Source organism: Stegostoma tigrinum, chromosome 29 (assembly GCF_030684315.1).
Source record: "Stegostoma tigrinum isolate sSteTig4 chromosome 29, sSteTig4.hap1, whole genome shotgun sequence".
Classification (NCBI taxonomy): domain Eukaryota; kingdom Metazoa; phylum Chordata; class Chondrichthyes; order Orectolobiformes; family Stegostomatidae; genus Stegostoma; species Stegostoma tigrinum.
In genome coordinates this window covers 42,087,437-42,104,750 of record NC_081382.1, presented here as the reverse complement: position 1 = coordinate 42,104,750, position 17,314 = coordinate 42,087,437, and the positions used below count along the sequence as shown (strand labels likewise).

Here is a 17,314-nt window from a genome sequence, read left to right as displayed (position 1 = left end):
TCCCATTGGCCGCGGCCGCGCGGCGCGAAGCCGGCCGTGACGTCAGGCGGCGCGGGTCGTCATGGCGACCAGGTCGTCCCCATTGGGTCCGCGTCCACTCTTGAACTTATGCTGTGTGTTGGAGTGTGAGGGGAGAAAGAGAAAGTTTTTACTGCGTGTGGGAGGTGAATGAGTTCTAGACACTCCAACGTATTCTTTAATATATAAATAAGCTACTCTTAGCTTCGTGAGGAGGAGGAAGACATTTTGGTGCTGGGGTTCCTCCAGCAACGCCTTAGCGAATCCGCACTATGTTCACGGACGAGGTCCGGGAGGCCGTGTCGATTGATTCGCGCTGGAGGAAGGTTCCCGAGCTGCGTGACGCAGTTTGTCAAACGGCGGTAGTTCGGCGCACCGAAGCTTCGGTGCAAATTCGACGCAACGCGAGAAGCGGCACGCAGACCGATCCGGTCGAGTGCCGAGACCTGCCGGCCTTCGATGGGAGTGTGGAGCCGTCGATCGATTCCCCGCGCCTGGCCCGCTTTCTCCGGCAGGTGGAGCCCATGGTGAGCAAGGAGTTAATGAAGAACATCAAGAGCCACGCCTTCGATGGGTTTGAAGTCAACTGGATAGACCACCCCAACACTGTGAGTTTGCCAGTGACAAAAGTTGGACGTTCGAGTGCGTTTCAAATCGTGTGCGATTTTTGTCGTGTTTTTTGCAAAAGTGCGTTCCTCATTGAAGTTGGAATTCCACACGGCAGTTTGCGAAACGAACTTTTCTGGTAATTTAGACAATATAATCTCGATTATTGTCATCGTGGTTCAGCATTGTCGTTGTTGGCTAAACACTCTTTTTAATGCAACAAAAACGGAATTGCTGATGAAAGTCGGCAGCTGTGGCAGCTTCCGTGGAGGAATAGCAGAGTTAATGTTTCGAGTCCAGTAACCCTTTTGCAGACCTTATGCATGGCCCAAGAGAGAAGCAGGCGATAGTTACATTATCGACTATGCTGTCGTATAATTATGATGTGGTAGATAGAAAAGCAACCATCAAACAATAGGAAGCGACTACATTTTGCATAGTCAAGTACATCAAATAATGGTTAAAGTCAAAAGATTGTGGAAGTGTTGTGTTGGGCAGCACTTGTTGAAAAAGATGGTTTAAGTACTGGGTTTGCTGTGTGCCGAGCCACCACCACTCGACAATAAATTGACTTGCTCAGAATAGGGATTGTGGCTGAGACATATTAATTTTGTTTTTCCGTGGCGAGGTGCTGCACTCACCCGCTCAGCGTTGTTTTCTGTTTATATTGCAAACAATGAGAGTTGGCTCGGCAATGTTATAGATATATATTTTACTTGAAATGCGTCCATGCTTAAATTTGCTGCATGCCAGTGTTTTAATATTTAGTTTAATTTATACTAACTTTAATATCACTTTTTAAACTTAGTATAGGAGTGTCTGTTTTCAATATTTAGTCAATGTGGATAACTTGTAGACAGATTAAGAAACTCATGTAATATTGCATTTTTTGTGATCTCAGGACATCATGAATATGCACATTCCTCTAATTCCAGATACTTTTAGTCAACCTGTTCATTATAGTACATGCCTGGGGCAGGGAATTTGAACCTGGGCCTTTTGGCCCAGGTCGCATCATTGGTGGTCCCTCGCAGACGAACGTGGCTGTCTTCGACTCTCCGGGTGAGTTCGTAGATGGCTGTACAAACCGATATGGCTACCACAGGCTCTGTTACACTTGGGGCAGGTAGTGGGAAGGGGTGGGTGGTGCACTGGTGTGGCATTGTGGCAATGTGCTCCCTTTGCTGTTTTTGTTGGGCTTCCAGTTTTTCCTGGTGGCATGTCTTGAGGTGCTCAATGCCTTCTCAGATGCTATTCTTCCATTTTGGATGGTCTTGGGCCAGAGATTCCAGGTGTATGTTGGAGTGTTGCACTTTGCCAGTAAGGCCTTTAGGGTATCACTGAAGCACTTCCTGTGTCCACGTGGGCTTGCTTCTGTTTTGAAGCTGGGAGTACACTACCTGCTTGGGGTATGGACACTAGCTTTTAGCCACAAGAGGTTTCTAATGTATGTCTTTACAGAATTGAAATTGATTCCTTACCATGTTCTTTTAGAAAGTGCTACAGAAAATAAAATGCTGAGAATAATTGCCTGCTTCTGGTTCATATAGTTTGCGTGGTCCATAAAACCATTAGAGATAAGAGCTGAATTAAGCCATTTGGCTCATCCAGTTGCTCTGCCATGTGATCATGACTGATATTTTTCTCGGCTCCATTCTCATGCCTTCTTCCCATAACTCTTGATTCCCTTACTAATCAACCCTCTGAGGCAATGAATTTCATAGAATAACTACGCTCTGGCTGAAGAAATTACTCCTTATCTCAGTTCCTTTGCTCTGAAGTTATGCTCTCTGGGTCCTAGTGTCTCCAAGTGGAAATATATTTTCCACATCCATGCTATCTAGGCCTCTCGGTGTTCTGTAGGTTTCAAACAGATTCCCCTCTCATTCTTGTAAACCCCATTGAGTACAGACCCAGAGTCCTCAACTGCTCCTCATATGACAAGCCCTTCATCCCCCAACACCAGTGCATCTTTCCTTAGATATGAAGCCTAAAACTGCCGTTGATATTCCACTGTGGTCTGACCAGAGCCTTCTACACCTTCAGTATATTTCTGCTCTTCATGGAGTCATAGAGCTGTACAGCGTGGACACAGATCCTTCATGCCGACTCATCTATTCCAACCGGACATCATAAATTAATGTAGTCCCATTTGCCAGTATCCCTCTAGACTCTTCTTATTCATATACCTGTCTAGGTGCCTTTTAAATTTTGTGATTGTACCAGCTTCCACCACTCCCTCTGGCAGCTCATTCCATACAGGTACTGTCCTTTGCATGAAAATGTTGTTCCTTTAGGTCTTTCCCCTCTCACCCGAACATATGCACGTAGTTTTGGACTCTGCTAACCTGAGGAAAAGATCTTGACTATTCACCGTATCTATGCCCCTCATGATTTTATAAACTTCAATAAGGTCACCCGTCATCCTTTGCTGAAGGGAAAATATCTCCAGCCTGTTCAGCCTCTCTGTATAACTCTTGTATTCTATTCCTCTTGAAAGTAGTCAGATGCGTTCTCATGTTGTCCCTACATTTGGCAATTTTTTTTTGTGTGTAATACATGGTTCACCACTACTCCGGTTTCTCAGTTGGTTGATAGGCAAAATTAATATCCATATTTTGGATGAAATGTTAATCTAAGGATCTGTTTTGTAATGTGAGTAGAAAAGATCCCATGGCATGATTTTGAAGAAAGGCAGGAGTGCTGGTGCCCCAAACTGATATTTGTCCCTTAAACAAAATCACTAAAAAAACGTCTGGGTCATCTGTTACATTGCTGTCTTGGGAACTTGCTATGTGCAAATAGGTGCTGAGTTTTTAAAACTTGATTTAAGGCCACCTGTATGTAAGCACAGTGAAAAGCTTTGTTTATAAGCAGTGCAGCCAGATCATAGTAAGTAAGGACATACAGATCATAGGGTGGGGGGAAAAAAAACTAGCCAGAGGCATGCAGGTTAGGCTGCACAGAGGTTTCGTTAGCGAGATCAGCATTACTTGAAGTTAGAGAATCCATGCATCAGTCTAACAACAGCAAGAAGCTGTTCTTGAGCCTGCTGATGTGTGTGTTCAAACTTCTGTATCTTCTGCCTGAGGGAAGATGTTGTAGGAGAGCATTGTTCGGGTGTAGTGGAGTCTTTGATGTTAGCAGCCTTTCCATGGCTATGGGCCAGGTGGAAGGAGTCCATTGATGGAGGGTTGTCTTCCATGATGGTTTTGTGCACAGTCCAGACCTTCTGTAGTTTCTTACGGTTCTGGGCAGAGCAGTTGCCATTACCAGGCCCTTATGCATCTGGACAGTATGCTTTCAGTGGTGCATTTCTAAAAGTTGATGAGGAACCTTGTGGACACGCCAAATTTTCTGAGCTGTCTGAAGAAGAAGAGGCATTGATGTGTCATCTTGACTGTTGCATCTATAGAACATAGAACATAGAACAGTACAGCACAGAACAGGCCCTTCAGCCCACAATGTTGTGCCGACCATTGATCCTCATGTATGCACCCTCAAATTTCTGTGACCATATACATGTCCAGCAGTCTCTTAAATGACCCCAATGACCTTGCTTCCACAACTGCTGCTGGCAACGCATTCCATGCTCTCACAACTCTCTGCGTAAAGAACCTGCCTCTGACATCCCCTCTATACTTTCCACCAACCAGCTTAAAACTATGACCCCTCGTGCTAGCCATTTAGGTGGGAAGTTTGATGGTTGAGCGAGACGTTGTTCTTATTGCACCAGGTCACCAAGCCCTCTGTCTTCTTTCTGTATTCTGACTTGTCGTTTGATATCCATCCTACCATGGAGTCATCAGCAAACTTGTAGATGGCATTTGTTCGGAATTTGACAACACAGTCATGGGTGTACAGGGAGTACAGTGGAGGGCTGTACTCCACTTCAAAAGCACTTCAGTGGTTGTAAAGCTTTTAAAACATTTTGTGATCATGTAAAGTGTTCTGAGACTACAAGATGTTCTTCAATAATCGTGGTTCAAATATGATGGTAATTTGTTCATTAATTTTAATTAATCCATTCTTCATGATTAAATTAGTCTTGTTAGGTATATAAGATTATGCAATAGGAGTAGATTGTGTAACTGCAAACATTTTCTATTGAATGGAAAATTCTGGAAGGTGTGATTTTTAAAAATGTGATCTTAACATGTTAAATGGCAATAATTATTACTACATTTATAATGTAGATAAATATTACAAGGTTCTTGTTCTTTTGCCATTGAATTTATAATCTGAAAAAGGCTTACATTTATAGCTCGTCACTACATTAGGATCATCTTGGAATGAACTTCTTTTCTTAACTGGAAACAGTCATCTTCAGTTCTTGCACACTTCCCTCCTCCCTCATCGTCAGAAAGTATGAGCAGTTCACAGACCTCTTTGTTACATAAATTGAAATAATCTGATCAACAGTTTCTGCTGTTTTGCTCCCTTCACCAGCTCACCTGGCTAAGGTTCCTTTGATGTGCTTCCCTGCCCTTGTCCTGAATTCTCCTCATTCTCTAGATTTTTTTTCATCTCCTATCATTGTCCTCTCTGAGCTCTTCAGTCCATGAGAACCCTAACCCTAACCCTATCGCACCTCCCTTTTCCTCTGTCCAATTCAGCTGAAATGCTGAAAATAGAGACAGTCCATTTCTAGCCCCCATGTTAAATGATAACAAAATGGTTATCTTTAGGTTTTGTCTCCTTTTCCATCAAATTTATTGCCATATCCCCATTTCTTTAAAGACAATCTTTGCTTTTCTGTCCTTGCAAACTACCATCCCATCTCCAGCTTCCATTTCCCTTGTCTTTGAGATGTTGTAACCTCCCAAATCTGGTTCCGTCTTTCCTGAATTCCTAATGTGAATTGGAACCCTTTCTAATTGGGTTTATACCCTTGCTGTCGTACTGAAGCACTTTTTTTCTTTCTTTATTCATTAATGGGATGAATATGTTGCATTTATTGTCCATCACTAAATAGCCAGAAGGCAGTTCAGAGCCAATCATGTTTCTGTGGGTCCGGAGTCACATGTAGGCCAGACCAGGTTAGAATGGCACTTTCCTTCCCTAAAGGACATTAGTGAACTAGATGGGTTTTTCTGACATCGATGCTGGTTTTATGATCATTAGACTCTTAATTCCATTTTTTAAAAAATTGAATACAATTCCACTATCTGTCTCCCATTTCCTGCGAATCTGGATTAACAGTCCAGAGATAATACCATTAGACCATCACCTCCCTCTGTGAAAATCACAACTGGTATTCTCTGTGACCATGACAAAGGTAAACTTCCTCTGTTCTTCCTTCTCAACCTATTGTCGATATAGTTGATCACACCATCCTTCTCCAACACCTCTGCACTGTCATCTGGCTGAATAGGACTACTCATCTTATTCCGTTCTTATCTATCTGATCGCAGAATCACTTGCAGTAGCTTCTCTGTATACTTTGGTGTCGCGTTCAACTCTAAGATGAACTTTAGATCTTATTTCTGCATTCACCAAGACCATTCCCACTTCCATTACACTGCTTGAATTTGCCCCATTTTCAGAATGTCTGCAGCTGCTGAAACTCTCACCCAGTTATCCTTAGCCTATTTCGATATTCCTGGCGGTTCTCTCACATTCTGCCCTCTATAACTTTGCAAATCTATTCCTGTTCATTCCTGTGATTTGTGGCCTTCTGGTCAGGCAGCATCTTGATTTTAAAACTCCCATGCTTATTTTCAAATCCCTTTTTGCTTTGTGAAATCCCCTTCAACCCACAACTTTGAGATGTCCTGTCTCTTGTGCACTCCCAACTTTGTCATGCCACCAATGGCATAAGAACTAATCATGCAGGCTGTTTTGTCCTGGACATTGTCAAGCCTGTTTAGTGTTGGTAAGCTGCACTCATTTAGGAAAGAGGCAAGTCACACTCTTGACTTGTGCCTTGTTGATGATAACCTGACTTTGGCAAGTCAGGAGATAAATTGATAGCCACAGAATTCCCAGCTGTGACCTGCTGTTGTATCCACAATATTTACATGGCTGGTCCAGTTCAGTTTCTGGTTAGGATGTTCACAGTGCAGAATTTAGAGAGTGTATGCCATTTAAATATTAGAGGGAGTTTCTTAAATTTTCTTTTGCTGAAGATGGTCTTTTATCTGGCACTTGCGATGCATGGATGTCATTTTGCTGTTCTTCAGCCAAGCCTGAATGTTGTCTAGGCTATGTTAGACATCTTGCTTCAGTATCTGAGGATTTGCAAATGGCGCTGAACATTGAATATGGTGCAGTCATCAGCACATGTCTCCATATGTGACTTTATGATGAGGGAAAGTCATTGATGAAGCAGCTATAGATGATTGGGCGTAGGACATGGCTGTTGTAGTGCCCTTACCTCTGAGCCACGAGCTCTGTGTTCAAGTACTGCCTGCCCCAGAGGTGTATAATAACATCCCTGAACAGGTTGATTAGCAAATATCTACCCTAAGGAAGAGAGGGCTTTTGTAGTGCTGTTGTAATGTGTCCCTTCCTGAAGATCAAGAGACCTGCTTTCAAGTCCATCTTGTCATAGCATTATCTGATTGGTTAATTAAAATGTATGTACCCTAAAGAATACCTTTGGTGATGTCCTGGGATTGAAATGATTGGTCTCCAACAACTATGCCCATTTTCCTTGTGTTGGCATGCCTCAAACCAGTGGAGGATTTTCCCACTGATTCTAATCAAGGGCAGTTTTGCTGGAGCTCTTTTTCTTGTGCCGTGCTCTGTGAAATGTTACTATAGTGTCAAGGGCAGTTCCTGTTGAGTTTGGCTCTTCTCCCCATGTTTAGAATAAGGGAGTTATGAGGTCAGTAGTTCAGCCCTCGTAGAATCCAGATTGAGCATCAATATGCAGAGTATTATTGAATAACTGCTACTTAACAATGCTGTTACACTGGCCGCCGATTGAGAGTAGTCTGGTGGAGCAGTATTTGAGGGATTGGATTGGTTACGGCCATAGCCATACAGCATGGAAACAGATCCTTCAACAGACAGTCCAACCTGTCCATGCCTAACATATTCTCAAATGAAACTAGTCTCACCTGTCTGCTCCTGGCCAATATCCCTCTAATCTTTCCTATTCATGTACTTGTGTAAGTGTCCTAAACATTGCATCCATCACTTCCTCAGGAAGTTCATTTTGCATAAAACCGTATTCTGCGTGTAAAAACAAAAAATTCCCTCTTTTTTTTTAAAAATCTCTCTCTTCTGACCCTAAAAATATGTCCTCTTGTCTTAAAATCCCCCATCCTAGGGAAAAGACACTTACTATTAACCCTATCTATATCTCTCATGAATTTTTAAAACTCTGTATGATCATCTCTCAACCTCCTATGCTCCAGTGGAAAAAGTCCCAGCCTATCCAGCCTTTCCTTATAACTCAAACCTTCCATATGTGGCAACATCCTGGTAAATCTCTTCTGAGGCCCTGGCCCTGCTTTTTATGGACATATCTGGCTAATTTGCCAAATTGTGAGGTTGATGCCAGTCATGTAATTCTCCTGGAACTACTTGGTTAGGTTTTGGAGCACAAGTCTTCAGTACTATTGTGGCAGAGATGTCAGGGGCTATGTGAAAGGCCAGTGATGTGTTCGGGCATATCATGATATCCCGCAGAGTGGACTGATTTAGCTGAAATAACTGGGAATTTTAGGAGGAGGCCAAGATGGATCATCCATTTGGCAGTTTTGAGTACGAATCCCACGGGGAAAGCATTGAAATCATAGAATCCCTAAAGTGGGGAAGCATGCTATTTTGCCCAAAAAATCCACATCAACCCTCTGAGATGCATGCCACCCAGACCCACCTCTTACCCTATCCCTGTGCCCCTGTATTCCCCATGGCTAATTCACCTAACCTTCACATGCTTGTACAGTATATAGGCAATTTTAGCATTGCTAATCCACCAAACCTGCACATCTTTGGACTGAGAGAGGAAACTGGAGTACCTGGAGGAAACAAATGCAGATGGGGCAAGAATGTGAAAACACCACACAGTCGCCTGAGGGTGGAATTGAACTTGAGTCCCTGGTGCTGTAAGGCAACAGTGCTATCCACTGAGTCACTAGTTTTGCAGGAAATAGTTTGCAGTTGGGGTGGCACAGTGGCTAGCACTGCTGCCTCATAGCACCAGGGATCCAGGTGCAATTCCATCCTCGGGAGATTGTGTGTGGAGTTTGCATGTTCTTCCCGTGTCTGCGTGGGTTTCCTCCCACAGTCCAAAGATGTGCAGGCTAGGTGGTTTGGCAATGCTAAATTGCTCATAGTGTTCAGGGATGTGTGGATTAGGGGGATGGATTTGAGTGAGTGTTCTTAGGGTTGGCGTGGACTTATTGGGCGGAAGAGTCTGTTTCCACACTGTAGGGATTCTGTAATTCTATAATAATTTTTAAAATATCTCTTGCAATGATAGCTTTGTATTTGCATTTATGGAACATCTTTGCATGGGAAGAATTCCTTTGTGTTTCACGGAAGCAAAAGGAGAAATATCTCAATATGTTGCTTAAAAATGGCTTGGAAACTGGTAAATGAATACTTCCAGGCCTTATATTTTTCACACTAAATGTAATCAGACCTGTTTCCTTGTTACTATTACTGGCAGACACTACAAATCTAGTTGTGAACCAAATCACACATTCTTACCCCAACTCTGACATGTTCCAGTTCCTCCTTTGTATTATTGCCAAATCTTTATACCCTCTATACCCAATGTCGTACTTGGCTGTTTGCCCTACAGCTGGAAATTTTTCTCTGTTGTTGCTTGTAGAGTCTAACTGTTTGAAGATTGATTGTTTAATTTACTTGCATTTATAAAAAGGTTATTTAATTCTGAAAACTTCTGGATGTAATTGTATACTATCTTGATTCGAGTCACTTTCCTCTTGCATACTTCACTGTACACTATGATTAACAGTGAGCAATTCCACACAAGGTCTGCTTATACTAAAGTAAAATACTTTTAATTCTTGCCTGATGGTGCAGCTATGCAGAGATAATATTGGACTATAATATAGCTTCTACTCTTCCCATAATTAATTTTATAAAAACAATTTGTGAATAATTGTGTTCCTTGGATATATTAAATAGCAACCTAACGAGACCAATATTTGCGTATTCTTCCATATTGGTATGTTTCCAAGGTATCAAGTGCACATGCAGTGGCCTCTGCCAAATCTATCAAAACAGATATGCCCATGTGGGTATTGTAGGAACTGCCGATGCTGGAGAATCTGAGATAACAAGGTGTGGAGCTGGATGAACACAGCAGACCGAGCAGGAAAACTTGATGTTTCGGGTTGGGACCCTTCTTCAGAAATACCATACATTTAGTTTTGTAGTTTATTTCCATGAGCTGTTTTGATTTTTGGCAGTCGTAAAGAAAGACCAGAGCAGTTCCAAAGAACACCTGCCAACTATTTGACAGAGGCATCACTCTATCATCTTGTAGTCTTGACCTATAGTAGTTTGTGTAAAATTGTGCAAATTTCGTTTTGTTATGCTTGCCATTTAAATTGACTTCGGATTTAATGAAGTCAAGATTTCCATGATTTTGATCATAACGTTTCAGTGCTTTATTCATTTGTCCCTGAAGCACCATTATGTTTATTCTGGCTTGGTTTGTTTATAACAAAACAAATTCTGATTGTTTGTGTTCCTGTTGATGTTTCTATTGAGTTGATTTTTAAAATATTTATATTTAAATAGTGCCTTTTACCAACTTTGGGATGTCTCGAAGCGTTCTGTGACCAGTGAGTTAGTTTTGAATTGTAGTCATTGTTTCTTTGCAGGAAGTCGGCAGTTAGTGTTTACACAGCAAAATCCCAAAACCAGCAATATTGTAATTACTAGATCATCCAGGTTTTTCAATGCTTATTGATAATGCTTATTTGGACATTGAGGAGAATGCAATGGTAAGTTGACTTCTCCAATATTTATGCAAGTTTTGTTCCCCCTGTACGCTAGATCCTAGGATTTAATTTAGACCACAAATAAAATCCATGTTCATGACAGTGTGTCTTAGGGAGGGTATGGGATTCTTTGGTCAGCAATGTTCAGTATATGCGAGTTAAAATTGAGGTAGTTTGCCCTTTCTATGCAAAGGGAAGTGCGTGTTTAAAGAGTAGAAGGTACAAATTGTTTCCATTAGGAATTTAAGCTTTATAAGCCATTTGGTTAGGCCTCTGAGGGAGTGTTGTATCCAGTTTTATTCACTACACAGAAAGGACGTTGAGGCTTGAGGATGGTGTAGAGGAGATTTTACCAAAATTAGCACTACAGATAAGCCAGTTCAGTGGTGTGAGGAAACCAGAGGGGCTGGAATTATTTTACTTAAAGCAGAGAAGGTTTAAAAGGACATTTGATAGAGGTGTTTGAAATTGAGGTTTTTTAAAAGGACTATTTCTGGTGCTATATAAATATTACCTGGATTTGGCAGATAAATCACCAATTCAAGGGAACTCTTCAAAAATTTCCTTCGTACCTTTGACACAGTGAAACACTATTCTGACTTAGAAATTCTGAGGGCATATCAGAAAAAAAACTTAATGAGAAGCATGGTCCTTAGTTAACTAGAAGTAAAGTATAAATCCATAATTTCCCCCTGTTCTTTGAGGCAAATTAAAATCCAGAATCCTACCACAATATGCTTCTATTGTAAATGGCATATGGCAAGTGATTTAATATATCTGCATTGCTGCAGGTGTGGCCATTATATTAACTACATTACTTTTGGCTTTTACTAACATTTTATTTACAGACAAAGCTTGATTGATTTTAGTGGTTCTTGAAAAATATATATAGATGTAGCTTGTACGGATTTTCCGAAGATATTGAATATGACGTATCGCAAGAGACTTCGTGGAAAAGCAATTGGATGGGATAACAAAAAACAAAACAGTAGAGTTGATTGACAGACAAGAATGTTCTACGTTGAGGTGTGCTGTGCATTTTTTGTCTTTGTGCCAATTAAATTTAGTGATTAGTGATTAAATATAATCTCCTGTGGTTGAAATCCATTATTTCGCAACCTATAATTGCAAACCACATGATTCTACAAACTTTGATTCTTATTTCAGTCAGTAAATTAATTTTAATAATGTAACTGGCTCCTTTTGTAATTGCTTAATGAGTTTCTTTGTTTAAATCCTGCTGTAGGTTTCATGTTTACATACTCTGCATTATCCAGAAGCACAGAAGCGAAAACTGCACGTTACTGGTGTGTCTTGGAATGTGACAGGCTCTGTCATTGCTTGTGCATATGGCAGGTATGATAGCTACAAATAACCAACATTGGGTCTGTATTCATTATTGGTAGTCACATGCTCAATTAAAATGGATACTTGTCTTTCGTGATGTTGCGTTTGAGTCTTTCAGAAAAGGGAAGAAGACTCAAGTTCTTCTGCTGATCACTGGTTTTAAATTTTAATTCCATTGTGGCTACACTTCCAATTCCAATAATACTGCTTTGGGGATGGATCACAGATCCATTCATGTTGGGTTTAGACAATTACTAATGAAGAATAAACTCATAACAATGGCTTTGACAACATTTTTTCTTTTGTGGGATGTGGATGTGTGTGGTAAGGCAAACATTTGTTGCCTATTCCTAATCGCCTTTTGAACTAATTTGCTTTCTAGGCCATTTTAGAGGTCAGTTAAGAGTCAAATACATTAAATGTGGATCTGCAGTCAATTGTATGCCAAACCAGCTAAAGATAACAGATTTTACTTATTTGAAATCTATTGCTGTGTATATATAGAGTTATATTTACATCACAGGAAAAAGTCCTTTTAGCCCATTGTGTCTGCACCAGTTATCAAGTATATATATCTACACTAAGTGCATTTCTAATGCTTGACATGTAGCTTTGTGTGCTAAGTTTCAAATGTTATTCTAAATACTCCTTAATTTTTGAAGGTTCCTGCCTTTATCACTCTTTTAAGCATTGAGTTTCAGATACCCGCCACCGTCTTGGAGGCGAGGGGGAAGAACTCCTCAAATTCCCTCTGAATCTCCTGCTTCTAACCGTAAAACTGTATTGACACTTCTCTGAAGGGGAAGCTATCCAACTGATAGTCTGCAGCTGCAGCAGAAACAGTCCTGTGGAGGCATTTCCCCATACTTATTAATGGCACCCTTTATTTTAAAGTTTAAGAACTTTGGAGAGAAGACCCTCAACTTAACAATTTCAGAAAACAACTTGTTTCCTTCTGTTGGCTTTCCAGCTTTGAGCACCTGCTCATCATATTTAATTGAATAGTGAGACTAGCTTCGGGCCATAGAGTCATCGAGTTATACAGCACTGAAAAAGATCCTTTGGTCCGACTTCTTCACACTGACCAGACATCCTAAACTGATCTAGTCTCATTTGCCAACATTTGGCCCCTAGCCGCCTTAAACCCTTCCGATTAATGCACCCATCCAGATGCCTTTTAAATGTAATTGTATCCTCCTCCACTACGTCCTCTGGCAGCTTGTTCCCTATACGCATGTCCTTTGCATGAAAATGTTGCCCTTCAGGTCCCTTTTAAATATTTCCCCTCCCACCTTAAACCTATGCTCTGTAGTTTTGGACTCCCCTACACTAGGAAAAAAAGACCTTGACTATTCACCCTATCCATGCCCCTCATAATTTTATAAACCTCTGTAAGGTCGCCCCTCAGCTTCTGACACTCCAGGGGAAAAGTTGAAGAATTGCAACTTACTGATTATTTGTCATGCAGTGTCAGCTTCTGACCCCCATTTGAGGTTAGAATCTGAAAACCCATGGGGAAGTCCTGTCCATGTTATGAAAAAGAATGGTGATTTAGGAGGATCAATTTGTTTGAATTAGTTATAGCTATTTCACTCATACTCTGACTCAGGGCAGGTGAGGCTTGAACCGAGACGTTCTGGCCCAGTAGTAGGGATGCTACCAAAGTACTACCAAGACCTCTCTTTTAATCGGTGATGTACTGACCCAAATGCCTCTGAGTTATTCAGTTGGAATGGCTTTTATTTCTGTCATCATCAATAACACTTAAGAAGCTTAACACCATCCAGGACAAAGCAGTCTGCTTGATTTGCGCTACATCCACAAGCATTCACTCCCTCTACCACCGACGCTCAGCAGCAGTGTCTACTATCTACAAGATGCACTGCAGAAATTTACTAGAGACCCTCAGACAGCACCTTCCAAACCCATGACCACCTCCATCTAGAAGGGTAAGGGCAGCAGATATATGGGAACGCCACTCCCTGCAAGTTCCCCTCCAAGTCACTCATCATCCTGACTTGGAAATATATTGGCGTTCCTTCACTGTTACTGGGTCAAAATCCTGGAATTCCGTCCGTAAAAGCATTGTGGGACAACCCACAGAAGGAAGAATGCAGTGGTTCAAGAAGGCAGCTCACCACCTTCTCAAGGGCAATTGGGGATGGGCAAGAAATGCTGGTCAGCCAGCAATGAATTGAAAAAAAAATCTGTATGATCTAAACCTACAAAAATGATTTGAACTCACAGAATAATTAGAATATAGGATGCATTAAAATTATTCTAAATAAATACATTTACCTTAGCAGCACTTTTGTGATTTTAATAATTATTTTAAAAGATAGTCACTTGTTATAGCCAATTTATACACGGCATTGTGACAGATTATCACAGGAGAATTACTGAACAAGGAAGGCTACACTTGCATCATCTATTTGTCTCTTAGATGGTTGATGAGTTTTCGCCTCCATTCGCCTGTCTAGTACTATGCTATTTATTTTAGTGTGAAGAGCATCATATCCTTTGATAGTTTGTAGCGGGAATCCTTCTTTATAACCCATTCAAAATAGATCCACCCCTTTTCTGTAGTACCTCCTCCTCTTTGAACTTCCAAGTTGCACCTTGGCGCAATGATATTTGGTTTCTGTACATGCTACTGTCACTTTTAAATTCATACCCTGTTCTGCTTTGAAGTTTGTAGCCTTTTGGGTTTGAGATAGCATGACCTCTGTATTCACTAAGCATGTCATGCACTTTGGATACTGAAAGTCATTTAAATGAGCTGGCTGTTTGTATATTTCAGATACACTGCAGTTCACTGCCAGGGCCTCTTAAATCTTCACAGGATTATTGACCCCTTTTGTCACGATCATGACATTTATTTGAAAATTATTTAATAAGTTTGACTTTTATCAGAGATTTGTATTACCTGAAATGTGTTGTTGTAAACATCTCTTCAGCTATCAGCAACTTAGTTGAAGGTCTTTTTGGATTTTAAACAAAGTTTAATAATTAGGCAAGACTTTTTTTTTATATAGAGCCTTTCATGATCTCAGGAAACCCCACAGTACTTTATAACAAATGAAATACTTTACCTAATATAGATGGCCACTTAATACCTTCTGAGTACTTTCAAAGCAATGTATACTGTTTGAGCCACTTCCTTACCAAAAGAAGTCGTTGCATGCGATTGTGATAAAGCCATTTCGTCGTCATATGTACATTAGTTAACTTTAAACTTTAACAAATAATTTGAAGAATTTTCAGTTTATTTCTTGTTCTGAAACTATAACCTAAAAACACAATAGATCCAGTTTTATGTATATTCATTGGTGAAAGGTAGGTTTACACTTCTATTGTACCTTTATTTTGGCCTTTGTACATTTCTATTGCACCAGGAAGCCAGGACACATGCATGTTGAATGGCCTCCTTCTATATTGTAAAATTCGATGATTCTAGCGGATTGCCTTTGAAATGTAGTTACATTTTTGTGAGGAAACACAACAACCAATTTGTATCTACAAATAATTATGATATGAAAACCCAGTTTTTTTATTTCTTTCGGTTTTGATTGAGAAATTGATATTGGAGTAACACCTTACTCTTGAAGTTGTATCGGAAGGATTCTTTTTCCAGCTCATTTTGTTCCTTGCAGTGTAAAATATTATGCCAGTTTCATATTTACTTAATACTTCTCAAAGGTGAGTTTTCATGGATTGTGTTTAAAAATAAGATTTATTTCATGTTCTGTGTGGATACCTGGATTTTGTTTTTAAAAAGAGAGACCAATGAAAAGACATAGTGGAACTTTTTTAAAACAAGGCATTTCTTGGAAGCTGCATGATGCCGGCTAATTGTTGGATTTGTTTGTTGGTCATCGTCTGACTGGATTTTATGTATTGTTTGAACGGCTTTTTGCAGGCAGTTGGAGTTTGTTTTGGTTCAAGGAAGTCTGCTAAAGTACAGACTTCTCAGCTCAGTTATCCTGTTTTTGAAATGACTCCAGTATGGAACTTGATTGTTCACTTGAAAAGTTACTGGAAGCTTTCTTGATAAAGTCTCTTGAGCAAGCTGCATGTGTCAACATCCCAGAGACAATTGCCTTGTCTGGTGCCCTGTCATTGTGTGTCAGATCAACAGCCGACTGAACATTATACCTCATTCCTTTGATGAAAATCAGACTCGCATTACTAGCCAAAAGTGTGAATCTTTATGGAATAAGTTTTTTTTTTGTTTTGTAATCAAAAATGATTTTGTCTTTATTGAAGATACTTGGTTGATGGATCTTTTTATTCTAAGTCTGATATAGGGGGAAAAAAAGACTTGCTATATCAGGAGCTGTGTAAAAATAATGAATTTTTATTGTCAACGATAGTATAATGAGATTAAAGAAAGATTGTGCACTCCTTCCATCTTACTTGTAACAATTGTTATCCAGGATTTGCTACTTGTTACTGAGCATCATTGAGGATAGAACTGCAGTGCACACTGCTTTCTCGCTCTATGATCTGATCAGTTCCTGTGATCAACTTTGAACCTTTGATTGCAGCTTTAAGATACCCCACAGAGTCTGAGAATGTAATCCAAGATGACACACGTGTGCAGACCTGAGAGAATGCAGCACTGTCAGAGAAACTTTCTTAGAAGAAACATTAAACTGTCTGCTGTTCAGTTTGGTGTAAAAGATCTTGTAGCAATATATGGAGAAGAGAAGTGGAGTATTCCAGGTGCTCTGGCTGATGCATACACTTCAACCAACATCATCAAAAGTTTAGCTGGACATTTGCTTTTGGGTGAAAATTCGCTGCTCCTTTTGTTTCCATTATAATAGAGACTACACTTGGAATAATTTGTTGACAGTGGCACACTTCTGGAATTCTGAAGATATTTTTAAAAGTTTCTATATGGTTGAGTGTTTGTTTCATTCAGTGCTCATTGCAAATTGACAGGGGATCAAAAATGCTTAAGAGGGTAAGGTACTTTTTTCTATGTATTTTTAGGTTTTAAAAGAAAGATTGTATCAGTTCTAAACAACAAGAAATGAAAGCATAGCATACGTTACACCATTAATAGTGCTAGTCATCATTAGTCATATTATTTAATCTACTAGGTGGATTAGCCATGGGATATGGAGGGTTACAGAGATAGGGTAAGAGGGTGGGTCTGAGTGTGGTTCTCTTCAGAGAGTCATTGTGGACTCGATGGGCTGAATGGCCTGCTTCCACACTGTAGGGATTCTATGACATTTAAGCGTCATTATATAGTCAGTCAGTGATAATAATAATATCCACTGTTTGTGGACCATGCATCTTTTGTCACCTTGCTTTCAGCTTTGGAACAGCTGGACTGAAGTGGATGCATATACTGGTGGATTTTCTCCTGGTGTTGATAATTTGACTGACAGCAGTGATTTCTG

At 40.3% G+C, this 17,314-nt stretch overlaps 1 protein-coding gene across 2 annotated transcripts in view; it reads left to right on the top strand.

The window, feature by feature from the left end:
• Window positions 1-12: 12 nt before the first annotated feature.
• dync2i2 (dynein 2 intermediate chain 2) overlaps window positions 13-17,314 on the top strand; it is a 42,171-nt gene continuing 24,869 nt past the window's right edge. The window contains exons 1-2 of one of the 2 annotated variants that reach the window (XM_048559278.2): window positions 13-626; window positions 11,800-11,909. In XM_048559278.2, the coding sequence (XP_048415235.1) occupies window positions 291-626; window positions 11,800-11,909 (446 nt within the window). In that variant the 5' untranslated portion in view covers window positions 13-290. The remainder of the gene's footprint in view (window positions 627-11,799; window positions 11,910-17,314) is intronic. The other variant, XM_048559277.2, reaches the window with a different exon arrangement.